Source organism: Anopheles bellator, chromosome 2 (genome assembly GCF_943735745.2).
Source record: "Anopheles bellator chromosome 2, idAnoBellAS_SP24_06.2, whole genome shotgun sequence".
In the NCBI taxonomy this organism is placed as follows: domain Eukaryota; kingdom Metazoa; phylum Arthropoda; class Insecta; order Diptera; family Culicidae; genus Anopheles; species Anopheles bellator.
The window spans coordinates 32,000,515-32,026,991 of record NC_071286.1 but is presented as its reverse complement, the minus strand read 5'-3'; the positions used below and the strand labels follow the sequence as shown (position 1 = coordinate 32,026,991).

The 26,477-nt window shown below is 53.5% G+C and overlaps 1 protein-coding gene across 4 annotated transcripts in view; it reads left to right on the top strand.

Annotated features, from left to right (window-relative positions):
- Positions 1-26,477, top strand: part of LOC131209934 (elongation of very long chain fatty acids protein AAEL008004) — a 33,918-nt gene extending 7,441 nt beyond the window's left edge. For 2 of the 4 annotated variants that reach the window (XM_058203104.1, XM_058203103.1), the window contains exons 2-11: positions 368-429; positions 12,844-13,040; positions 15,507-15,589; positions 17,901-18,008; positions 20,431-20,514; positions 21,246-21,302; positions 23,719-23,824; positions 23,953-24,089; positions 24,189-24,341; positions 25,087-26,477. In XM_058203104.1, the coding sequence (XP_058059087.1) occupies positions 12,983-13,040; positions 15,507-15,589; positions 17,901-18,008; positions 20,431-20,514; positions 21,246-21,302; positions 23,719-23,824; positions 23,953-24,089; positions 24,189-24,341; positions 25,087-25,338 (1,038 nt within the window). In that variant the 5' untranslated portion in view covers positions 368-429; positions 12,844-12,982 and the 3' untranslated portion in view covers positions 25,339-26,477. Of the gene's footprint in view, positions 1-367; positions 430-8,798; positions 8,928-12,843; positions 13,041-15,506; positions 15,590-17,900; positions 18,009-18,990; positions 19,072-20,430; positions 20,515-21,245; positions 21,303-23,718; positions 23,825-23,952; positions 24,090-24,188; positions 24,342-25,086 lie in introns of those variants that run through there. The other 2 variants (XM_058203106.1, XM_058203105.1) reach the window with 2 other exon arrangements.

Genomic DNA, 26,477 nt, shown 5'->3' with positions numbered 1-26,477 from the left:
TGCTCAGATTTCACCTGAGAGCGCAGGCAATGTGTGCATTCATTTACGAATTTACGGCCAGTCAGCGACCGTAAGTTAGCGTCTAGCTTTCGGACAACCATCAAAGTCGCCCATGGAAGGTGGATTCCGACGCGTCAAGAAATGAGCCAAATATTTAAAGTCTTCCACGCACTGGGCGACCTCGAAGACGGAACGCAACACCCGCCGTAGCCTTAGCCGCCTTCGAGGCGGTCGGACCCACCTCATCCATTTTCCAGCCGCACACGCACACACCGTTCTCAATGTCAATCAAGTTTCTAATCTGTCGCCTTTAGTAACATGTTTTATTCACCCTGTCTCTCTCTCTCTCTCTTTCTCTCTCGCACAGCTTCAAGCGTTCCAAGCGCCAGAGCAGCGCAGCAGCATAACGTGATAACCTTCCACCCAAAGGTATGTGTTGATCTGGCTGGTCTGGCCGCCTTCCGATACATCATCTCGGGCGGGGGGGTCTCCGATCGATGGAGTCGTCGGGTTTGGGTGGCTTCGCGCGATTGAAAATAGTATTTGGCGGCTGCGGCGGCTAAAGAGCACGGAGCACGTAAGTGCTAAATATATTGCTTAATGTGCCAGGTCCACGGACGACCTGGCCGGTACCTCCTCTACCTGGTCCGGTAAGGAGGGGCGGGAGGGTGGCCGTTGGATCCAAAGGTTCGGTGGTTCAAAAATAGCACGGACGAGCCAGAGTGAGACGGGGGCCGTTCCAAATCGACCGGGACCAGACCAGCAGCAGCAGCAGAACAAGGTCACGGTGGGCAAACCGCGGCTTGAATCGCACTTCCTGCGGAGGACGATTGGGAACGAACGGGTAATGTGCGTCAGGGAGTACCACTCGGGATAGAGACAGGATGAAACGCTAAACAAAGTTCCGTTTTGTAGATTGACCTGGAGCACCCCACGAGTTCAAGGGTCCTTTTCGTAAGATCCTGGTCGAAGTACGTTTGGGAACCGCCAAGTACTAGTCCGTATGGGGCAACGTTTTACGTCACACCGCGCGCTCTGACGGATCGTCTTTATGTTGAAAATCCTGGCCCGAAGCCATTGCATAAAATCTCCGTGCCTCCGGCCGCCGTCAAGGGGGAAGTACCGTCGTCCGTTTCCCCTGCCTTCATCGGCCTCCTCACCCGGCGACGGTTCGAGAACGCAAACGGTTATTAAAGGTAATTATCGCACCGCGGGGAGACGGGCGCGGCAGAACGTGCGCGCGGGGGGCGGACCCCGGTCCGGACCGGGGAATCTAATTCCTCTGCGCATGGCGTGCGGCCGGTCCGGTAGAACGACGCCGTCACCTCGTTGCGCGCGCGTTGCGATGATTGGCAAGACAGTACTACTTCGCTTTCGTGACATTTGTCGGTGGGTCGGGGTCGGGACGGTGGTGGCCACACGAGAGACGATCGCGCGTTGCGCTGCCGAGTCGTTATGCAAAAAACCAGTTATTTATTGCAATTTTATGTCCACCAACTGACTGACTGACGGTTGGAGAACATTCTCGTTCGAAGCATGACGTCCGGATCGGTAGCCGGCGCCGGCGGTGCCGACGAGAAGTGCGCACGTCCGGAGGGCGGCAAGATCTCCGGTCCGGTCCGGTCATTTGCTCGTTACACACGGAACTGGCTCGTTTGGGTCCCGCACGCTCGGTGTGACATTTTCAATTTGGCACCTCGTGCCGTCAGCCAAGACGCTCATTGCGGCTGATTGCAACAGGGTGCACTGGACCACTCCGTTCTAGACGTCAGCTGCTGCAGATGCCCTGCTATCGTTCACGCAGCAAATTGGTTGGCCGGGCCTCTAAAGCGCGGCTTGCGAAATTTTCCAATTCTGCACACTTTTTCTCGGTAAACACCTAAACCGCAACGGTGCTCTTAGTTCACCGTTTCGAGGGAGGTTGTTGATTCTCGGCGGTTGCCCCGGCTGGTTGTAAACACAATTAGCATCATCACCGCCAGGGGGCAGCGGGCGCCCATTATCGTCATCGATCGATAGTTCGCGCGCGAACACCGAAGATCCGTGTCTTCGCCGCTGACATCATCCGCTCGAAGCTCTCAAACCCGAGGAGGCTATTAAGTGGGCGATTTGGCGATCTTTGTTTGGTGTTTGGAGCCATTTTAGTAGTTCTAAGTCGCCTCAAAGAGCGGATTCCAGAAACGGCGCAGATAGATTAGATCTTATCTCCGTCCGTCTCATCCGCCCATTAACATTGTCCGATTATGGGAAATGAAATGCGATAGAAAAAAAAACCGCACGCACAACAATATCATAGTGCTGCATGCTGTGCTGGACTTGAGTTTGCAACAATGAGTGTCATTAAGACCCGGCCAAGCATATGTACCCAGGGTGCCTGGGAATAGGACTCGGCATAACAATAAACCTGTTTTTTTTCTGTTTGTTCAGCATGCACCTGATGCACTTTATTGCAGCGTGACCAACACGATAAATCACTACACGAGTTACGCAACGGTAGCACGCACAGTTCAGATTAGCGCCTACATCTTGGGCACGCGCATCGCAGAAAGTTCTCGAGCATTGCAAAATTATGATGTGTAATCGATCATCCGTAGTCGGTGATGTAAGCAATAGAACTCAGAGTAGAACGGGATTTGATTAGACTTAATGGCCCCGCGATGGGCGAAAAGGATCCACCTGACACCTGACCGGTGCCGGATTCTGATTTGCCTCGTCCACACTATAAGTTTTTTCTACAGGTTTTTTGCTATGCTAGCGTACACACTAGCAGCTTTTGCGTGAAAAATCCGTGAGCTCCAGTGAGTGAAATTTAACTGAAATGACAGTTCGTTTGTTTTTGCTTAGATTTTTCAGTTTCTTTTTTTTCTTCTTCTATTGGCATCTTTTTCCAAATTCCGATCCCCTGTCGAAAAACTAGCCATATTTTTGGATAGCAAAAAAACTTGCCTAAATTTGGTGTAAACTGTTAAATTGAAAAAAATATTCCGAATCGGGAAAATAACCGATAAACATAAGGAACTCAAAAGCAACCCAAAGCAACTCACGGCACTCCAGCAAAAAATCAAATGTTTCTAGGCTTACCATACATTTTTGCTTAGTTTCTCATAGTGTGGACACCGGGTTAGAATGCGCGAACAAAAAGAAACACCCATTCATGGACATCCGGACAGAGCCCCGGGTGGTTGCCAAACTGTTGCTGCCCCTGCTGTTTGCGGGACGCGCGTGAGAAGTGATTTGTTTATTTGCGTTTGACACATCGCGCAGCACGCGAAGGAAGGTGCCTCGACGAGACTTTCGCGTGTGCTTATGAACTAATGCATGATGCATGAGCCAGCGCGGAGCAGTCGGAATGCAATTTATCGATTCGACCGCAAGTCGCACGCCGCATTCTTTGTTGCGGTCGGTGGCCGAGAATCACATCGCCCAGAACCCGCCTGCCAGTTACCGACGGGCAGGTTGTTGTCCAGTCATGGTCTGCAACTGTTGGGTTGATCGCCTAATGGCGACACTCCGACACTAATGGCGTCGTGTTACATCAAAATACTTTTAGCGACACATTGGAAATCGCTATCTTGAGCTTTAAATCCAGCTTGAAAAAAACAAAAACGAGGAAGTTACTGGACGTGGCGCCCCGGCAACGACGTTACCACACTAAGTAATTGGGCAACCGCGGCCCGGCAAGTGTGTTCGGGTCGTCAAAAGTCGAAAGCACATTCGATGGCCCAATCGATAACGGTGTGGCTCTGAGGCAGGCTGTTTTGCCCTTTCGAATTTGTGACCACAGCACAGCGTTACAGCAGCGTGCTTCCGCAACTTCCGACGGTGGCCAGCCAGCCGGCCATTGCTTCCTATGAGGCCGTTACTTTCTTCACAGCAAACGCCTCCCGAGAGGTTGTAAAAGAGGGTCGCCGCCGCCGTGTTGACATCCGTACTGCCGATCGATCGTGGGAAAATAGGCACCGAATCCCAACGGGGTGGCGTAATATCTCCCCGACCTGACTGGCCGATGCGAGGTTCCGCGCGTCACTAATTTCGGTGGTCACCTGATTCATCACGCGCGCGGATAAACACAAAAGGACCCCTCAGTGCGGCCCAGGTATGCTCAAGGCCACACGGAATGGACGCGAGATGCCAACCGTGACGGCCGGTCACAGGACGCCCGCCGTAAAAGAGACGGTGCTCCGGCAGGTCCAGATCGGATCGCGCGTGGTTCGCAGCCCTCGCAGCCCGTTGCGGCAGAGAAGTGATAGTACGCGCAAGTCCACAGCGCCCTCAGCGAGAGCGCCTCCAAGGTCTTCCGCGGTCTGGCCCGTCACGAAGTGAAAGTTGAACCGGCCGGATGATTCTTGCGTGCCCGTAGAGCTAAGGACCTTCTCCTTGCGCCGGTACCGTTACCTAAGCCTTTCAGTGCATTGGTGTCGATCTTGGCCGACCCATCGGTGGGCCAGATTAGCTGAGCTCCAGTTCGCGTCGGTGACCGTGGCATCCATATTTATAGTTTTCGTGAAACTCGGTCCATAGCGGTTCCGTTAACATCCGGCCGCCTGGTTGGCGTGCCAAGAAGCGCGCCGCTCCAAATGGCAGCAGAGGTCGAGGCGTCGAGACCGATCCGAGCGGAGAGCCCGTTCAATGAGCCACCCCGTGCACCAGTTTCCTTCTGGCCGGATCCGGCCGGAAAACTTACGAAGCTGACCTCAGCCGGGGCCGCTACTAAAACAATTAGTTCCATAACTTGGGCTTTACTTTTTCTCCATCCGTCGCGCGGCGCCATTTTCGCAACTTCCGTTCGACCTTCGCCACGATTCGTGGCTTCTTGACGAATGACGCTCGGGCAGGCGGTCGAGGTGACCACGCGGGGGGCCTTGTTCGCGGGTGATCGCGTGCAATAAACTTCGGCACGCGGACCCTCCGGCTCCGGCTGGATAACCGGCAGCGACGGGCCGTACCGTACCGCCTAACCTTGGCAGGAATGTAAACACAGAACCACCACCAGCCGTCGTCGGAGCAGGCGGCAGCCCGTTTCGCGCCAACGATCGCCCCGCTTATCGATCTTTCGCGATCTGGCTTCGGACAAGATTAGAAGCTTCGAACTATGTGGGGAGGGACTTCGTTCGCCAAAAGCTACACCCGGCTGACCTGGCCACTAACGAAGCAAACCAGATTGACTGGATAGGCAAACAGACTGCGAGGGTCAGAGCCGTGCGCACGAACCGGTGGCAAGTTGTCGAACATAATGAGCCGCGCTGGTTTTGCGTTCGCAAAACTAGTTTTCATTCGGCAACTTCGGCCACTGGGATTCCGCCGATGGCGGTGTTATCTTTTCTGCTCAATTTGTTCCCAAATTTAGCAGCATTTTGGAGCCGTGGCGTCAAGACGCAGGCTTTCGAGTCTCGAACTGCGTCGCTAGAGTTTGATAGAGCTGTCGGTAGTGCTAACCGTTGTCAACACAGCCGGCCAACAACCTCGTCCGTTAAAACACAACGTTACAGAAAGCAACAGTGATTAACGTTGTCTCTCTCTAACTCGTTTGGCTAGCTTGAGGCTAGTTGAAGTTCCTTCACCCACATTGAAGAAGATTTCGTAGAACTATCGTGGAATTGAAGAAGACTTCACACTGATGCCTGGTCGCCTTCAGCATGAGAAGATTCGCCATGTTGCGAAAAATGGGAATGACGGCAGTTCGATGTTCGCACCACCGGGGGCTCCGTGGGCAGACTATCCGGTTTCGGGACTGGTCTCCACGGAGGGTTCGTTTTTAATAATCATAAAAATGTTAGCCACCTCACTCTCGGTGAAGACGTGAAGAACGTGTTGTGTCATCGAAAGCCCGGTAGCGTCCCGGCGGAAGTGCACCACAGCCAGCGGGAGACGAGATGGAGTCCTAGACACGGCGGCGAAGTTGCCGTTGTCTTCGATCGATCGATTGTAGTCGCTGAAAACGTGCTGCGATGGCGAAGGAATGCCTGCCCCCGGTTTGATGGTGCATACCAATTGCGAGTGCTCCTTAAGGGGGGGGCCCACTACTCCCCACGCTCACCCCGGAGTCCCGGGGTGGAACCGGGGACCGTGACGAAAGCCGTGCGAAGACCGGTAACGCATATCAAACAGTTCACGCCGCAGTTGGCACGCAATTCCTGGCCCGGCCCGATGTGGTGGTTGCCTATGGAAATCATCGATTCCCGATTGTCGTCGTGCGCGTGTGCTTGTGAGGGTGCGTTTGGAGATAGATAAGCGTGGGGCGAGCGAATGGGGCAGCACGCGACTGGGGAGGCACACCTTGAACCGCCGAGATCGTCAATAGGTGGCGAAGCGACGACACATTGGGTCACCACCACCTAGCACACCCAGATCTGGCAGGTCGTGAGGGCTAGGCGTTGGCCCATCGGCATTGAAGATGCGGCCTATTCCGAACGCTATGAAGAACCACGTGGTGGTGAACCTTGTTCCAGGACCCGAAGTGGACTTCATCTCTCGTGGGGCACTCTCCGTAATCCAGTTTCGTGCCATCGTATGTTGTGCCGCGCTGCTCTGTTGAGCTCTGGTAGTAGTAGACGGCCGGCCTGTGGCTTCTGTGGAAACGATGGCGTAGTAGGCGCCCCTCGAACTTTTCTTTCCCCGCACGCGTTGTGGAGCGACCCGAAAATTCAAAGATCAGGTTTTTGGACGGCGAGACCTACTAACCGCGTTAATGAAAGTAAAAGTACGCGACTTCTTCGCGCGCGTCCCACGTCGTTACCATCGCGCGGTGGCCACTCTCTCTCTCTCTCTCTATCTCTCTCCCCTCTCTCTCTCTCTCTCTCTCTCTCTCGCCCGTCTGGTGGTGTTGAATGATCGCCCTGCCGTTCGTATGAGTGTGCCTATTTTTTATCTTCCCTTGGGTCAGTGCTTCCCGGTCGGGTTGCTTTCGATTTTTGGTATCAGACAGAGAGAGAGAGAGAGAGAGAGAGAGAGAGAGATGGAGCGCGTGATAGATTTCTGGGGGGGAGTCCTATCTGCAACATAACAAGTTAGAGTTCGGCGAGGTGTTTTTTTGGGGGGTTTCGGGCAGGCTCGGTCCCATCGATCGGCGTGGCCCCAAATGTGTTTCACCGATTTTTTTTCTGTTCTCTCTCTCTCCCTCTCTCTCTCTCTCTCTCTGTGCTGAGCCTTCGGGCAAAGGCTAGGTACATGTGGGGAGCCTCAGTAAAAGGGAGATTTATGTTACGCGATCGGTATTTCGGTACCGCAACGAACAACTGGAGGCTGCTGGTTGGGCCAGTCAACTGTGCAAACAGCTGACAGGGATGCGTACCCCTCAGGGCTAGGTCAGGAAGTGTCAGGCTCCCTCCCTGGTGCTGCCGGGACCGCCTAGAGCTACTTTAATCGAGTGCAGTACCCAGCGACGAGTGTTGGTGGTGGGGTTTCGGAGCGCTTTGGGTGCGCTCAGCATTAATCACCCAATTCTCGTCCGGCGCAAGTGGGCGCGACCTGCAGCCGTGCGTAGCACCTCGAAGCAACATACCTGCGCTGGTCGCCATGTCGTGACCTTGAGCTGGAGTGTGCTGCTGCTGCACGCTCCGTCCACCACCACGTTGTGTAATGTCATTTTATTTTATTATTCAACTTAAGTTTTGCCGCATTTCGACCCGCTCAGTAGTGGTAGTAGTCAGTCGGCCCGGCGGTGGTGGTGGCTTTCTCGCTGGCCCGCCGGCTTCACTGTATTATTTGATTGGCCGCCTTGTTCGCGGAGAAGGTGGCAGGGAAGTAGGACAACCAATGGCGTCGCCGGGGAGTCAAGTTTAGCTGGGCGCGTAAACCGATCGCTCCGTTTGATGAGTCTGTGGATTGGTCGGGGACGGGGCGGCCGGAGACGATACTTGCTCAATAACCCAAAATAAAACAAAACACTAGGACCCCCCACCCCCCCACCGAAGCCGGTAGCCGACCGACCGAACCTGACCAACCGAGTCGACCTCAAGACGAGCGCCGAAGACGTGAAATTTTCATACAAACGACACTGAAATGACCACTCCGGCGACGGTGGTGGTGGTGGTGGCCACTGTGAAGGTTGTGGAATGTCGGCGGCGTGGTCGTGCCGTTGCCCAATGTTGTGCCGCCTTGGGTGGGTCCCGCGGTGGCTTCTTCACAACCCTCTCGAGATCGGCTATCTCGACAGCATAAATCAATGGCGGGCTAATAAATTGGTGGCCCCCTTGAATGAAGCCATTTTCCTTCCCGATGACTGGATACGGCAGGATGCTGGATCCGATACCACCGATATCCTTGAAGCTGACAGCGCTTCGGGAAGAGCTTCGAAGCCCTCGGATTGCAGCGACTCCATCGAATTCCGATCGCATGTTTCGAAAGCCTCACGGATCACACCTGCTGCATCGTCCCGGATCCCGCACCCTTTGCGATCGTGTTTTCGTCCTGTTTTCGATGTCACCTAATCGCGGGGTTGACGGCCACGGCGTGTAAAGGTTAACCCCCCACCGGAGGGGGGTGGTGCGTTTGGTGAGAAGCGGTGCGTTATGCATTGTCACCAGAAACCGCACACATCAACACATGTTGTGCTTGGCAGTCACTCTCTCCCGCTCGCACCGACGCGCCGAAGGTCTCTCTCTCTCTCTCGGTCCGTTTCCTAATACTCGTTACTCGTCCCGAAATACACTTCGTGCGCGGTGCCAGAGCGAGACGGGGCGCTCGGGTGTATCGGGCGCCCCACTCTCGCACGGGACGGCCGGTCGGTTGGTCGGGCCGTTTGCCTCAAAATAGCGTTTAGTCCGGTCCGGCCGATTGTCAGAAACGTTTCGAGAGTTCCCGCGCTTCGTCAGAGTTCGGACGCGGAAACTCGCGCCACCCAGCGGATGCCGAGCGATTTCAGCCTCTCTCTCTCTCGCTCACTCTCGCTGTAGAACGCGTGCAGAGGATCACGCAGAACGCGGGTGGTGAGTTTGGAGTGCGGTGGCCTTTTTCCCGTTCTTTTCCCGCGTGGCGATCTGTCAAAAAGAGCGGCGCGTGTATGTGTGTTGGGCACCTTTTTGACGGGAGTGCCCCGCCGGCGATCGATCGTGCGTCACGCGCTGTGATGCCATTCCCTCGAGATTCCGCGCGTGTGTCCCTGTGTGTGCATCGCGTGACAGGATACACGAATCCCCCGTGACGAATCACTGTTCCTTCTCCAATCACTGTTCCTGGCCGCCCCAGAGTGCCCGAGTGTGTGTGCCTGTGTGTGCGTGGGGCTTAATTAAACCGAACTGTGAATGGGGCCGCTCTTGTTGTTTGTTGTCGCCTGTTGTTGTTGTTGCTGTTGATTTTCGCCTCCGGCGAGCGGCGAGTCCTTGGAAGCGAGTGCGTACCGGAACCGTGTGGGGCACCGGTGGCTGGGCAGCTTTGATCCAATTCGCACCTTCGCCACCGGTTCCATTATCACATGTCGCGCTGCCCCGATCGCGGAGCGTTTTTCGACGGACCGACCGGGTGACAGCTGTCAGAAAAAAATGAACCGAACCCGATAACCAAATCAAAGTGAAACTTAGTGAGTGAACACACACGTCGTGCGGCCGACGGACGGACTTGGGGGGGGGAGCGGACAGGGGGACACCGGTGCTAACAGCCGCACGGCGGCGGCGGTTACACAACCGCCCCGATCGCCTCCCGGCGCAACAGGCACGGACCGCCGTCTCATGGACGTCCAAATGGGGGATCCAAAAATGTGTGGCCCGAAGGCCCGAACCCGAAACGGCGCCCCACCCCCCACATACCGAGCGAGGATCGGGAGTGGGTGCGAGTGGGTGTCCGCTTTATCTGCGCGCCTGTTGAGACATATCACACGCCGCCGCACCTCTTCTTCTTGCGGCCCCGCAGTATCGCCATCGCGATGGATTTCGGATTCCGTCATGCGTTGGGACGATAATTGGGTGGCAGGGACGTGGCGATTTCCGGATACATCCCCACCGGGGCCCGCCGTTTTGAGGGGTAGATTAAAACCGCCCGTAACCCACCGCCACCGGTGACTGGTCGCTTTTGGGGCCGCGTTATCGGGCGCGCGCCTGGGCCTGGAGATGTAGGCCACGGGATCGGTGGGCCTGTCCCACTGATGAGGCCGCCAGGGTGTGTGCCCGTGGTGTGCTTAGAGATACCACTGATAAGAGTCCCGGCCGGCGTATGATTCAACCGTGATCCCGGTGGAGGATTCGACCGGTTTCGACACTTCGCTTCGATATCGGAACCCGATATCACTGGACTCTGGTTCCCGGTTCGGCCAATTCGGCTGATTCATGCCCCAAACCGGTAACCAGTTGCAGGTTCATGATGCTTCCGTATGTCCATTACCATTGCCAGGGAGGCGGAGGTACGATAAAAGGCTTTGGCACTGTTTGCCGAATGCCCGCCAGATACGGCCGCGTAAGTGTACGACCGAGAAAGTGTTGTGGCCGAATATGATAAACCTGTCGGCGGGGATGAACGCCCCTGATTTTAGGGGGCGCTGTGACTCTGAGTGGCGGCAGATAAGCAACATCCGGACGAGCAACCGTGGATAATCTGGTGTGGCGGGAGTCACCCGTCGAGCCGATCGATCGCAGTGAATTAGATCGGTGGGTCTCCTCGACTCGTGGGCCCTGCGCTTGTGTTTAGAAAGGGCCCCAAAATGTCGGCTTTGCCACTCCATCCATCCATCCATCCAGTAGTTTGGCGAAAGGTCCATCGAGGGTGAGATCGGCCCAGCCAGTTTTACATAACACACGGCGAATCGGACCTTGACTTCGCTGGATCCAGCACCAGTTTGGGGTTCCCGACTGCCCCGTCATAAGGGGGCCGTTCCCCGAGGTGGTGCTTAGCGCACGAGGCACGTCCATTGCTCCTGGAGCTTCCGAAGGCAATTCGCATGCGAAACAGGGCACATTCGGGCCCGTTCATAGACGGATCTGCCGGTCCGTCCGGAAGAATTCATGAACCTCGGCGTGCTTCGTGCCGAGGCCATTGGCACGCCGCCGCCGTCATCTCGTTGGTCGCCATTGAAACATTTCAGACCGTAGCGACTTCCGCACAAAGTTTGTCACGACCCGATCATGATGATGAGGAAGTTCGTCACCGTTTCTTGGCGCCCCACGTCATGTCAGCGACCTCCCCGGGGGTGTCACTGGCGTGGCGATGACGCACGCACGCCTCAAATCGTGTGACTATAAATATAGAGTCGTCACGGTTTGCTGTTGTTTTCGGGGTTTACGCGAAAAGATTTCGCTCACGAAACCTTGGCCACAGTCCAAGAGACAGTCGCGGGACTGTTTGGGGACACCATCCTGCACTTTGCACCGGGGCCAATTGATCGGACACAAGTTGAACGTGTTTCGTGGCCCGACGACGGCTCAATATCTTCGCTCACCCCGAGGCAAAGTATTTGAAGTATGCCAGGTGCCGCCCGCACCCCCCGAGGCCGCCGAGGTCAATCGGTTACAGCATTCCGTCGGAGATGGCCCTGCCAGTGCACGTGCGGCCGCACTTGATTTCTGTCGATGATGTCATACGTACGCCCTCGGCGGCAGCGGCCCGACTCAGCTGTTTTCGCTTATCTGACCCCGCGAGATCGCACAGCGCGCCCCCTGATCGATCTTCGCCGGAGGCGACCAACGAAACACGGCGAACGCGCCGCAGCGTGGCCGATCGTAGATCACGTGCCAGAACGAGTTTCGAATGCGCCCGAGGGCGCAGGGCACGACAACAGGCACCCAAGAATGGGTGTTTTTGAGGTGTTTCAAGTTGTAGCTTCGCACGTCGGGCCCGAGTCATAACGCGATACAAACCACCCCTTGGGAGAGGCGCCCGGCCGAGATTCTGGACTGGACTTGCTGGCGCCGGCCGTCTAACGGGGGTGCGCTCGGTTCGTTACTTCCCCGGTGGGTACATGACCCACACCACCCAGCCTAGAACGTTTTCCGGGCCCCAGTGGCCCCGACGAGCGATGTCGAAATGGAGTTTTCCGAGGGTGCGATGTGGCCTAATTGATAAGCGAGGGGAGCTACGGCGTGGCGTGTAAAAACAGCTTTTGGAACCGAGACTGCCTTGTGACCGACGGCGTCCACTTCGCTCTCGGTTCGCTGAGTGCTCGTTTGTGTTGGGTTCGGTGTTTTATGCTAGAACACCCAGGAATCGATAGAGAAGCGCGCTGCGGGAGTGTGAGCGGACTAGCCCGAGGGACGGGACGACCCAGTGTTCCCGATGTAGGGGCGAACCAGCGAAGGAACGAGGCGCCCGTCCGTACGGTTATTGGCACTGTTTTGATCATTTGAACCATAATGGGGTGTGTGTGGTGTGGCGTGCGGCGATGATTGCTGACATTTTCACGGACCATTTGGCCGACCGTAGACCCCCGGCACGCTTTCGATGTAGGAAGTAATGGAAACGCACGCAGGAGACCGAAGCCACTGTGAAAATCGTCCATCGTCCCTGGTCCCCGCCACACGGAGCTGTGGGTCGTTCGAGGCCACACGGGCGCGGCGGAGCGGTGTTTGTGAAAAGGGCGGACTTTCGATTAATAATCGATGGGTGACGAACTCGTCCGTGTGCCGTGCCTGATGCCCTACGTTGGCCATTGGTGGTTGGCCCGAAGGGTGGAGTCGCGTGTGCCGTGCTTCGATCGAATTACACGTCCCGGGTGTGTGCTCGCGTTCGAGTCGGGCAGGAGCATCAACGTTGCTCGCAAGGCTCTCGTGCGGTGTGCGGCACACATTAAATTGACTCCATGTCCTCATCCTCCAATCGCCTGTCATCGATATTGCCCACCCCGGGACGCCGCTTTCGATTACATTCGATAATCAAATTATCACAATTTTAATGAATGTTTGGTTTTCTGTTTCGTTTCAGCATCAGCTTGCAATTTAACAGCCAAGAGGCGGCCTCCCCTGCGCAACCCGAGCCACACACTGCCGGCGGCCGGTCACCCACCAGCAAGCGTCGCAATCGTGTCTATCGTGACATCGTACCACCGCAACCACCGCACAGAATGGCCTTAATTATGAAATACATTGACAGTATGCATCACTACATGGACAAATTCGGAGGTAAGGCTCGGCCGCTAAACGACATAACCGATTATGCTCTTCGTTTAAGAATGAAGTCTCGCCACACCGTTATTAGTGTAATTAGCGCAGACACGTTAGGGAGCAGACACAGCGGAACCACAGGCAAACGCCGGTTGCAGAATGTTCCGCTGACGCCTCACTGCTTTAGACCCTCCTAAGGACGAAACGTTCATTCCATAATGATCGTAGGGAAAATCGGTGGCCTAAGAGTGAGAATCAGGACGCCATTGATTAGGTGGCACCTTTGACCACTGACCTACCGTCAACGAATCTGATTAGCACGGTACGCTCCACTAGTTCACAGCCGATTGCGAGAAAGCTTTGTCAACCTGTTGATGGTTGAATGTCTATTTTTTGCCTCGAAATGGAGAGCGGTCACCAGTGGTCATTCCACTTTCGCGACTGCAACCGGCGCGCTGATTGGCTCAGAATATTAATGCCGCCGTCGCCGCCGACGTACATTCGGTGCGTTCTGCGAAACGGATAAAGTGTCGCCCCCGAGGGAACGGAACCGGTCCGGTTGAATATGCATTGACGGTGCAATTGCAGATGCATCGCGTATTTTAATTCCTGTGCCACGGACCCGGCCGTCGGAGCGCGCACAGAAGTGTTCTTGTCGAGGTGGAAGCGGAACACAAACCGGCACACGAACCGGCACCGACCAGCAGCGTGTCTAAGCAGCTTCCGGTTTCGAGCCGACCAGGCGGGTGTGCAACCCGTTTTCCATATCGGGCCACCCCGATCGGTAGCCGACCGATTACCGTGCGGTGCATTAACCTTGGTAACCTCTAGTAAAGTCGACACCGAACAGCACCGATTATAACGGCCCCCAGGGCGAACGGACCTAAGCCTCCTGGCGGGGTGGTGCCATCGGTTAATTGGAAGGTGTTCGAGTACCCCGTAACGGGGTTGTATGCGAAACCCCTCCCGAGGGCAAACAACAAGCTTACGCCATTTTGGAGCGGAATTTGAATGTACTACGATCGAGGTCAGCCGGCTGTGCCTTCGCGTGGCCGTCGATGGAGGCGCATGGTACCCGACACCAGCGCGGACCGTGAATCACACGTCCCATCCACTCCTACGGCAGCTGCTCGTTAGTGGGTTGTGGGTATTTTTCCTGTTAATACCGTGCCTCCGTTTAGCGGAATAACAACAAGTTCCACCGCATCATCGTGTCTCGGATGCAGTGAAGTGGAAAAGTACCGCGTGACATTGCAGTCTCACAATGATGGTGTCGATCGCACCGCGAACCAGAATCCCGCGGCCTCAGATTATGCACATCTCGCGGGTACGTCGCTGCCGAGTAATGACTCGGCTTTCATTACCTCGGCATCGGCATCGCATTGACGCACGATTGACGATGGAATTTATTTCCTCAATAATACCCGCCAAGGTGTTGACGGGGAATGCCGGTGCGCATGTGGTTGGATTGAGAAGCGGTAGCAGCGAGCAGCGCGCGCTCATAGATGGGTTACACTTCGCAGTGTTAATTGAAACATTAAATGGATCTTATCGTTGTGTTTGTGCGCAAAAAAATGGTGATCATACGTGGGCCTCACGAAAGCATAGCTGGATTGGTGGGAACCTGACATAAGCATGAGTCGGTGACAGCATCGAGCATCGTCGGCGAAACTAAACCGCGCGCCAACAGCACGATGACAATCCCGTAATGCCCAAAGCGCTCCCTTCACGCAACAGCTTATCAACCTGGTGAAGGTGTTCCGTTTCGGGACGACTATTGAATAATGACGGTGGAACCGGACGCCGCGTCGTATTCATCATCCATGTTTGTGCTTCCATTTAGCACCTCATTTTCTCTTTTTTCGACCACCTGCTCAGCACAGCACAGTCACCGCTTCCGCTTGCTTCTGAAGCGTACGAACTTTGGCCACTCCGCGGAGTGTCCTAATGGTGGGAGCGGTAGTACCGACCAAACACCATGAGGGCATCATTACGCCCGTTTCCCACGCCAGAGCGCTCGTTACGCACACATCCTTCACGCGTGCCAACCGCTGTCTCCGTCAAGAGTGTTGTCCACGGTCCACAATAATTGACTGTCAATTTGTCCCGCTCCTAGTTACACTGCACGCGAAGGACGCCGATGCCGATTGGGTGACGGAGTGGGTGACGCAAAAGTTCTATAAATTACCCGGCTGGAGGATCGGAAAACAATCGCGGTTCCGTGTCCGCCGATCGGTCTGAGTATAGGTGCTGCCGACCATCAGAACTTGGTTCATATTTTATTGTGAAAACCGGACGGTTCTTCTAATTGGACAAAATATTGTAGCACAAAGGGCTGTAATTAAACAATCCGTTACTCATCCGTGTCCAATTAGCATCTGATTTGTGATATTAACATAATGCAACAATTAGTACTGATTCCCTTTTCCGTGCCACATTTGCCTGTTGATTAATTTACATTTCCCTCTCCTGATACCATTGCAGATAGCCGGACGAAAGATTGGCCCCTGATGTCGTCACCGCTCCCTACGCTAGCGCTATGTTTAGGATACGTGTACTTAGTCAAAGTGAGTAGCTTCTACGCCGCGCTGGAAATAGGACGCAAGAGTCTGCCCCACTTCAACCCTGCGGGAACACCAAACGTATCTGTCCGGGTTATCCTCCCGCTGGGTCCTCGCTCTCTTAATTAGTGAAGCACGGAATCTGTGACGTTTCGCCAAAGTTTCCGATTTCCACACGGCGCGAGCCACATTCAAACGGGCGACCGACCAGCTCAGTGGGTTTGTATTTTTATTGGTCTTTTTAACACCAGCGAAGGCGACATTGCGTGTCACGCGTGTGGGGTATGTGTGAGTGATTTGGAGTTCGTGTCCATTTTTTGTCACCACACAACGGTGCGACGGAGCGGCGGGTTTTGTTTTAGTTCGTAAGGTTGTCGATAGAGCTGTTTTTTCTTCTATGGTATTTGATAAATTTCAAGGCAACCGACAACCATCTCCGCCCAACCGACCGACCCTCTCCGACTGTCTCGAGAGCCGGGAGCACTAATAACAGGTTTGTGTCGAATTGGTTCGTGTTTTTTTTTCTCGTTGTTGTTGATCGTTTCCATTTCTAAACCCTGTAACCCTGCAGCTGCGGCTGCCGCTGAAGCGGCTGACCGCCAACTTTGCATCTTCGGGCGCATCGCGTCGGTTTCTCAACCGGGCCAGTGGGTCTCACTCACGCACGCACGCACGCACACCAGTGGTCTAACAGTGGTCTTTTCGAAATGGAAAATCGCTGCGAAGGCATAACGGCAGCAAAAAAAAATGGAAATAAAAATATCACCCCAATAACGAAACCGCCGACCGATCGGAGATGGGCTCTTCGGCACCATTCACTGGATGGCTGGGACGGCTGGCAGCTTCAATGGCAACGAGTAGGCCACTGATTTGTGGCCGCTGATGGGCGGCAGGTCAGGCTCTCGCAGCCTCTGTCGAAAGTGGTCGATCCTCCATCGATCGGCAGCACTGCCGGTAATGAGGCAATGTACCAACCCAGCGACGAGTTGCTGAAACGCCTGTAGCAGCTGATCGCTGTGGCTCAATTGATGAAGAGAGTGAATTTTTTGGCTGTAGCGATCGCGTAATGGGGTCGATTTTCCTCCGAACTCGTCTTCACTTTCGTTTGGGGCCGCGAAGAAAATTCGGACCGACAAAAATGTGGTGCCAATCGGCGGTGGTTGGGGGTTGCGTAACACACCGCCGGGGGCGGGCGGTACGAATGCATAATTCGTCAAGTGTAGCCGGCAATTTCGGGTGGAATTTCACCCGGGCCGCTGCCAGGAGCGTGCGCTCATTGAAATGGCCAGCCCGCTGCGCGCCTCGTTGCGCGAATGAAAATTCGACCTTCACGCGTACCGCGGCCTACTTGCCGGCCGTGGTGGTGGCCCTCCCCGGTTTTGGGTCGGTCAGTTCGGGGCCCGGGCTGTGGAGCGCACCCGCCGCACATATGGGAGTGATAAGGTAAAACAAAAAAGCAAAACTTGGCGTCGCTCTGCGGCCATGCATTTGAAAGTGAAACGCCGTAGGCCGGTCAACGGTATGCTGGTGGCACCAGCCAGCCTTTCAGTCGCACTCCGACGGTCCGTTTAGTTATGGTTGGCCCCCTCCAGCGGCAACAGCAGCAGCAGCAGCGGGGCTCGACTCGGTGGCGAAAGCACGGTAAAACACAAACTCGGTTAAGGTTAGATTATCTAACACCACCTGACCTTAACCGGACCGGATTTTCTGCTGCTGGTGCGTTGCGGCCGTTTCTTTGGCCAGGGTGACAGCCGACGGTGGATCGTGCTATCGCAGCGCAAGGGTGGTGGTTAGCGCTGGCGATCGGTGGGAATGTTTTGGGCCGGTCGTTTGCTTGATCGCAACCACCACCATTGTCCGTACGGGGTTAAGGGTGGCACAGAGGGTGCAGCTAGAACCCGCGGTTTAACGGTTGCCACTGGTAATTACTATTTAATTGCATTCAATCCGGGCCAACCGGGTGGTGGGGCAGGTGCAATATGTTTTAATGATTCTACGGATCGAGGGGCGGCTTTCGTTGCCACTCTGGACACTTGGCACTCTAAACCGTAGCAGATTACGGGGGCTCTAAACACTAGCGGGCCCTATCACGTATGATCGGTTAATAATGATCCACTAAACACCGGGCAGTGGGTGCTGATACGGTGGCAAGCGCCCTCATATTACTGCTTCTTGAAACGACCCACAACACAGCCCAGCATCTGAGTGCCATGAACTCTGCGGGGGAATAGAGCGATCCGATATACGACGGCCCGTGACGTGATGTGTGTGCGTGAATAATAGTAATGATTCCGTTTGTTTTTCTTCTACGTTGCAGGTCCTCGGCCCAAGGCTCATGGAAAACCGCAAACCTTTCCAGCTCAAAAACACCCTTATAGTGTACAACTTCGTTCAAGTGGTATTCAGTGCCTGGCTGTTCTATGAGGTACAGTTAACCGTGGACCGACGCTGCATCCCTTGAAAAGACAAACCAACAAAAAAAGAACGACCGAACGATAAAGAACGCATGGGAAGCATTATGACCGGACCAAAAAGACGCACGTAAAAAAAATGCGAAAGACTGCACACGCAAGACAAGCCACGAACCTCTTTTCCCATTTGAGCGGATTCGTTCTGCTTTGCGAACGGCCTCTAGCAGCTGCAGCAGGGTACTTTCCGTTTGATGTTTGTTTCCGTTTCGTGCCACGCGCTCTGGAACCATTTTCGACGTAGCCTTCCGTTTCCGCGGCTACACTACGCTTAGCACGGGGCCGACCTCGTCCGCTTCAGTTCATTAACCAATGCGATGCACGTGTCACTGGCCCCAAAGCCGGAAACAGGGCCGGCGATGCACATGCCCACCTTGAACTTCCTTACTTCGCCCCACGCAGGACACTGCGTTGCTGGCGGCCATTTTCCTACCGCTGCTTAATCTGTTTTGTTGCTGCTGCCCACTTCCTTGCCAGGCCGTACCAGGATAGCATTCTAGAGGTCGTAAACCGCTATCTAAGTGAGACTTAATTTGGACGCGTACCATTTCCTGACTCGCGCGGGAGAGGAACTGACCGCCACAGCGGGTAATGACCCGGCTTTGGATGTCCGCGTCCTTTCACCGCTACTAAATACACTCTACTGTACTCTGTGTGACCTTGCTCCCACCGACGTCCTCTTCAAGAAGCTGCAAAGCGGATCCAGAAACGGCCCGAGCCAACGAACTCCCTTCCGCGTCCGGGAAGGGGGCCGAAAAGTGAAAGGAACCCGCGAAGGACGCGATCCCGCACTCATGGCCGCACGCCGCCGCCACCTGCACCACCACCTGCATGTTGCTTTAATTCAATCCTTTGTTTTTTGTTTTTGTTTTTCGTTCTGTTCTTTCTTCCGTGACTTTGCCACTTTCATCGCAAACCAAACCTCCCTTCCGGGTTCAGTGTTTAATGGGCGGATGGTGGGGCTCGTACAGTTTCCGTTGTCAGCCAGTGGATCACGGCACTACCGGACAAGCGATGAGAGTAAGTGCTTTCCCCTTCCTGCCCCGGCTACCGAATGCCCACCGAAAAGAAGAGGAGAAAAAAAATGATAACCCTGGCAATCCAGCAATCCGCGTCAGCACGTTGACTCCATCGGTTTCTGTCGATCGACTCCCTTCCGTCACTTGTAGAGAACACCAATCGGTCCTTCGCCCTCCAAGCTCTCATTCGCGTGTAAAACTTGCAATTCGACATTCAGTGTCTTCCCCATTGCATCCATCTTGCCCCACCGTTCTAAGCGAGTTGTACAAACGGAGAAATCCAATCTCATCAGTTCTAATGCAAAGATCTGCCGTTGGTGGACGGGATAAGCCATACCATCCGTAGCGGGATGGCACATGTCACCAACCCGACTGGGTGCCTCTCAACATCCACTCAAACGTATGACTCGAGTGGACCCGTGGCCTTAGGTGCCACCGCTACCGTATACACTGTACACAATCCGTTCTCCGTAACAAAGTTCCTTAGCGACGGAACTCCCGCGCCTTAATCCCGGACGATCATCCACGCAAAGCGACGCGCAGTGGACGTATCGTAGTGCACCTGTACGCCGCCAAGTGTGAATCCTAGCAAAAAGCTAGCCCTTTGGCGGGCGAAAGTGGGCAGATGGGTATGCTAGCGCCTAGACCATTAAGAGACGCCATTAGACGATAAGAAGTAACAGGAACGGTTATTGCCAGCAGCCTGCCCAGGCCTTAGCCCTGTGTAGCAGCGAAGGTTTGTATGTGAGCACACTGATGGCAACGGCAAGGACTCGTGGCCACACTAATTTCGTCAAATATAAGCTTCTCTCTGCCCCGTTTAGACACCTCCGAAGCTTTCTCCGAAAGGGAATTCCAGGACGATTTCCGGCGTTGGGAAAGCTTCCGGATGGTCTTGTGCAGCGCTGGTGTGTGCCGCGTGACGTTTTATTGTGTGTGTGCGTGAGTGTATGTGTGTTAAAAACTCGATTCTATGGTCTGCAGATGCGAGACCGTAGATTGAGCTGGAGAACGACGGTGGACAAAACCCCTCACACAAGAGGCAACATCCACCGACACTAAGCCCATAATCGGAACCAGATTAACGACACTTCTATCGAACACTTCGGACCGATTGACTGATTTACGAGTGTGCTAGGATTAGCGACGGACACAAACTGAACCACTTTGCTTTACCGTTCTGGGCAGGAGGGCACCCATGTGTGGGGCTTTCCGGTCGCAACATGGCAGCAAGTGCAAGACACGAAGACAAGAGACAAATCCACAACACGAACCGACACAGAGAAGAGTGCAAACGGTGCCCATCGGCACTCCGGCATACGGAACCAACTAACCGGTGGACCCTTTTATAATTTTACAGATTGGTGTATCGGGTTGGCTGACGGGACATTATAACTTCCGATGTCAGCCAGTCGACTATAGTAACCACCCCAAAACGCTGAGGGTAGGTTTCGCAACACGGCAACAACGCCCGAGACTCGGCCGTGCTGCTCCCAGTTGATTCGATTCGCCTAACACGCACTGTCGCTTGGGGAGAAACAGTTATCGCACCCCTCGTACTAACCTTGTACTGTAACCTAACACGGTGTCACTAAAACACGCTTCAGTTCCTTTTGTTCCACACTAACTATTAGGCCTAACGGTTATGGTACATTTTATCACTGCATTACAATATATTGATTACCCGTATTTATGCTCTAAAACTAACCCGTGATCAGGTTCGTTAGTTTTAACCAAATCCGTGTCGTGTCCTCCATCACTTCGATTCACCTTTCGTAGACTCAATCCATCTCGCTGCATGTTCGTCGCCCCTTCATCACGATCCTTCGCGGCCCGTCTGGTTCCCTACATGTTCTTAATACCTTTGCATCCACCCGTAAGCCACCTGGAATCGGCGTTCCAATCGCGTTCCATGAGCTGCGACTCCCACATTCGTATCCATACCAAAGCATCCCAACTCATCCTCTGCGTTAGCTTTCGTTTCGATATGTATCGCGTTTGGTGCCAAATTCGATCTGTCTCTCTTAACCTGAAGCACCTGTGTATCCTTTTGTATGTGCATGTCCGTGCCGCCGCAAGCCAACCGTTCGCTAATCCACTGTTTTCTCCCGTCTTTATGCGACCGTCACGGAACCGGATTGGCGTGCTGCGAAATCGATCATCCTGCGCCCGTAGATGGTGCATGCCTGCTGGTGGTATTACTTCTCTAAGTTCACCGAGTTCTTTGACACGGTAAGTCAATTTTATGGGTCGCTGGTCTCCACCTATGTTTTCAGGCACCAACGCACCAACGATTCGAATCCCCCGCTCCCCGACCTCGACGGAATTCGGTTCAATCGAATCGACCAAAAGCACAAGAGACGTATTACAGCTCCGTTTGGCATTATAAACCCCAACGAAGACATTAAAATCCCTGTTTACGAGCCCAACCCGCTCGTCGAAAAAAAAAACCTTAGAACATTAAAGACAATCGGCATCATTCTGTTCGTGCTTCTGAAGGACCCCATTCCAGCACCCAGTGACCAGTGCGTCGATGTTATTCGCTCTTGCAATCATTCGATCCCTCGAGCCCAATGTTCAACCCGCTTTGCGAACCTGAACCTGATGATGAGAAACCGAAGCAATAAATTGGCTTTTTTTCTACTAATTTCCTTGGGTCGCCATCGTGCTTGCGTATCGACGAATCCACACAGATACACGCGGCGGTGGACAATGATTGGCTTGTTTGGTGGGAAGCCCTCCTTCGGAGTAATTTGTTGTTGCTAATTGACCAGTAGAAAAACAAACTTCGAAGGTCCGTCCGGCAAAACCAACAGTCGAGTCCCGCGACTCGAGTCGAATCTCGAGAGAGGCGCGCACAGATCGTGCGAAGATTTGAACAATCATCGTGACTCGAGATGAAAGCTTTGAGCTACCACTGGAAGTACCGAAGCGAGGGATGGGACACTCAGGGAGGTGCCCGAGCTGGTCCGGCCCGGTTGGTGCAGTGCAGGTTCTATTTGACGTACTACAAGTTTGCCGATAGTGTTTGACTTTCAAATAAACTTTTGCGCTCCGTGCGCCACTTCCTGTTCTGGAAGCTACTCGAAACCTAGGGTGCGTGACGATGATGATGATGATGCTGCTCTTCCAAAGTGGGGCTCGGTCCAAAGTCCGAAGTTTGAGCAGGCTCTAACGAACAAGATCAATGAACCTATTCTCGCGGTGCCTTGTCATCCGTAAGACGTAATTCGATGCTTCATGCGAGCAAACAACAAGCGATGATCACCTGACCCCCGGGGGTGCCTAAAGGGTAAAAACAGAATATTCTCTTTTCGACCCAAGTGTCCTACCGACGGGCACAATCGCTTCTCATGGTGATGCAATACTTGCGCCCACGTTCTCGTTGCTTTCTGAATCGATAAGTGTCACACCCGGGGGTAGTCCGAGGAAGCGGAACGGTAAAGACCTGTATCCGCCGTTGCGTGTCACCGCGCGGTCGGGCTCTGGATACCTTATGGAACAGGCTGGCGGCAGCAACACATAAGGATCACGATCGCGACAGTGCGGTTAGCAACAGCTGCGACCCAAATCGTATGCAAAGAAAGTTCATCTCTCCAAACCTCTCGACCGTTGGCCCCGGCGTACGCCCAACGGAACCAGTTTGAACAAGAAATCATCACCGGAACGCAAATAATTTAGATCCGGCTTTCGGTCGTTCATGAAACACGATGATCATGATTCCGTTGTACGTGCTTGTGTGCGTGCAAACTGTGTGAATCCTCACTTTTTGTCTCTTTATAGTGTTGTCCCAGAAAGCCAATCGGTGCTCGGTTCCGTTAGAGAGCCGCGAAGATTTGGGCGAAATAAGGAAAACCGATATGGCAGGAGTTTTATGCGATCAGACGATAAAGTTAACGACAAGTGAGACCGTCTGTTCGAACCGTGAACATGCTTTCCGGCAAAGGTCATTCGGGCAGGTGGTCTGGGAGTGGATTTGAGTCCAAAGTTTGTCCAAGTTCCGTACATTGGTCACATGAAAGCAAACATTTTATTTGATGAACAAACGCCTCTTGATCGCTCGGCGATCGTGCTCCATCTACGAATGAGTTGTTATCCGAGTTGTGGTGATCCTGCTTGGCTATCGAGCGTTAATCGAGAACCAAGTAACGCATTTGCAACGGCAACGAGTATCGTCCTGCGTGCCATGCACTCGAAATCGCGAAGTCCGATTAACCGCGCGCTCCGCTATGTTGGCCACCGTACACACATCGAACCGTGCGGTGGCCGTGAAACGGCGTCGAACTCGTCTGCCATGGAATGTCGTTCATAACGTGTTTTCCTTCTACGTAGTTTTTCGGTCGCTTCGTCGTTGCCCGTGATGCCGCAGTGTCGCAGGCGTGCACGACAAGTGGTGACACGCGTTCTAGAAACTCACCTAGTAGCTCGAAGGCCTTCCAAAGGCTACCGCCAATCAACCGATACGGGACTGAGAACCATCGAGGAGAGGATCGCCGGAGACCGATTCGAATTTGACGTTGAACGGGGCTGGCATGTCAATGGGGTTAGAGTTCACACGGCGTCCCACGGCGTCGAGTGTAACGTACCTTTTAGGGGTTCTCCCGGATCGCCGTTACTGATCTTGGGTGACATTTTGTTTCTTCCACAGTTCTTCTTTGTGCTGCGCAAAAAGAGTAGTCAAGTGTCTACATTGCACGTCATTCACCACGGATGTATGCCAATGTCGGTGTGGTTCGGTGTTAAGTTCACTCCAGGTAAGAGCGGGGCGCATGACGGCCAAGCGCATATTATCACCCGAAGGGCCCTTCGCCTCTAATCGATGCATTCCGATGCGCGTTCGCCATTATTTATGTTTTTTATTCCTTTTTTCCCCCCTTTACAGGTGGTCACAGCACATTCTTCGGCCTTTTGAACACGTTCGTACACATAGTTATGTATACTTACTACTTGTTTACTGCCCTCGGACCGCAATTCCAGAAGTACCTGTGGTGGAAGAAGTACCTTACCGCCCTTCAGATGGTAGGTTGACTAAGGCAGCCGGCGGACGGCTCACCGGCGACGACTTACGCTCTAGACGACAGTTTACTAACGTTTGCCGTTTGCGCCTCTTTTTTGCAGGTTCAATTCGTTCTGATCATGGTACACGCTTTCCAACTGTTGTTCATCGATTGCAACTATCCGAAAGCTTTCGTCTGGTGGATCGGTATGCACGCTGTGATGTTCTTCTTCCTATTCAACGAATTCTACCAGAGCACATACAAAGCCCAGAAGGTACGTAGGGCAGATCGAGTGCAAAGTGTGGGAACTGATCGACATAGGAGCAACCTGAGCCCTATTGACCTACCAAACTTACCGCTTATGGAATAATTCAAGATGATCGTGAAGTCTGCCTTGGTCATGATCGAACGGCTTGGTCAAGCGTGGAGGCGCTCTTTTCACAAACTATTACAATGGTGCTAACCAGTGGGGCGGGCAGCACATGTGTGGATCGCTGTCGCTCCGAATCGTTGTATAATCGGTATATTCAGCACTGTAATCACTTTCACTAATTCACCATCACCGCCGAATTTTCTGTACCGACAGCACAGCGCTGAACAAAAAGCCTGCCGGATCAATCGACCCACAGGGAATTAGATCCGCCGTTGGCGAATGTGATGCATTCGAAGTGGCGGTGGCGAAACCAGTTTTCATACGTCTTTCTTCGGAGTTCGTTTCTTGACGGGGTGTGTTGCTCTGCCTGCAGGCCGCCGTTTGCCGCAACATCTTTTTTGCGCACACTGCGTTTGGCAATTTCGCCATTAGGGTGCTAACTTTTCTTTACTGTCGAAACAAACAGCTTAGCAAAAGGAAAAAGGCATCATAAAAATGGTTTGGCAACATCACAGCGAGACGCACCGTTTTGGGCGACGAATCAAATCCTTATAGGTTCCCGTTTTCAAACGATCTAACGTATATTTGGTATTATTTCTTCAGTATCTGTTTCTCACCCATACATTCTGTCTTTCTCCACATGTAGCTGAAGCGAGACGCGGCCAGGAAGCGGGAGGCAGAGCTACTTCTGCAGAAGCAGAACGGAGGAGGCCATCTCGCAGCCAACGGTACCACCAATGGCAGCATCACCAGTGGCAATGGAACCGTCAGCAATGGCACGACACTGGTGGGCAACGGAACAGGCAATAAGGCGGCGGACTACTACGTGCGAGGCGATGTGCCGGCCGAAATCGAGCTGACGCAGCGGTCCACCACAACTACGCGCGCAGTTCAATAATAGCGGATAACAAGCGTTCTGTTGTTATAATTAAAGATTAATTTATTGTAAAACTCCCGATGTGAGGTCCTCTGATCCTGCGGCCAACACCACCACCATCAATGGCGAGTGCTACGGAGCCGCAATGGACGATCACCATCGATCACCCATCCCATTCCTTTGCTGCAAACTGCTGTGTGCGAGCTGCGTGCTCCCGGCTTCCCGCACCATCCACGACGGTGGTGCGCACTGTGACCGGGTTTAGTCACTCGGCACCATCCCTCGTTAAAAAAAACACACACCCACACAAATAACCTAGAAACACAAATCAACGGTGCATCTGTTCTGCTGGTTTCGCTTAGTTCCAGTATGTTTTCGGATATAATAGATAGCTGTTCGATTCTTTTTACCTACTTGTCCGTTTTTAAAGTGAGTAAAAGAAACGCTTAGTCGGTGTTTACATAGTGATGATATTTTGATATAAAAGAAAATGAAACAGAAAAAAAACATGAAGATAAAACAGATTGTACAGAAAAGAAGGAAATGTGGACAAGTGAAAACGTGAAAACGGCAAATCGGAGGCAGAAAACGAACAGAAAAGAAAACTATCAGGAACGGATAGAGGGGTGTGCTAGTGCGAATGAGCTAAAGTAATACAAAAGGGAATTAGTAATTAGTAAGATCATACAAAACATAGACCTGTGTGAGTGTATACATTTGTTTAATGCCAGCGCCTATAAGTGTAGGAGGGTAGAGTCCCAAGTGCGGCCCGGATTCCCAGGCGTGCACTGGTGGAGCTGGTGCTGGTGATAGTTTGGTGTACTTGAGCTACTCGGAGGCGGATTCAAAACTGTCCGATAAAGAAACAAAACAATAAACTAAGCAAACTATAGTAAAAGGGAACGGAAACGGCACTAACGGTTAAGGAACCGTTTTTCGCATGTTCTTGAGTGTCTCCCTTCCACAAGTCCTTCATCCTTCCATTTCCCTTCCTTCTCACGATCCTTACGACCTCCTTTAGGTTGCCTCCCGTGCCGCTGGGGAGGTTCGTCACCTAAAAGGCAGCTGTGCTTTAAAGAAATGTGTGGGGTCCTAGATTACAGTTAAGCGAAACGCCAATTTATTTTTCACCGTATGTCTAAGGAATGATTTTTTTTCTT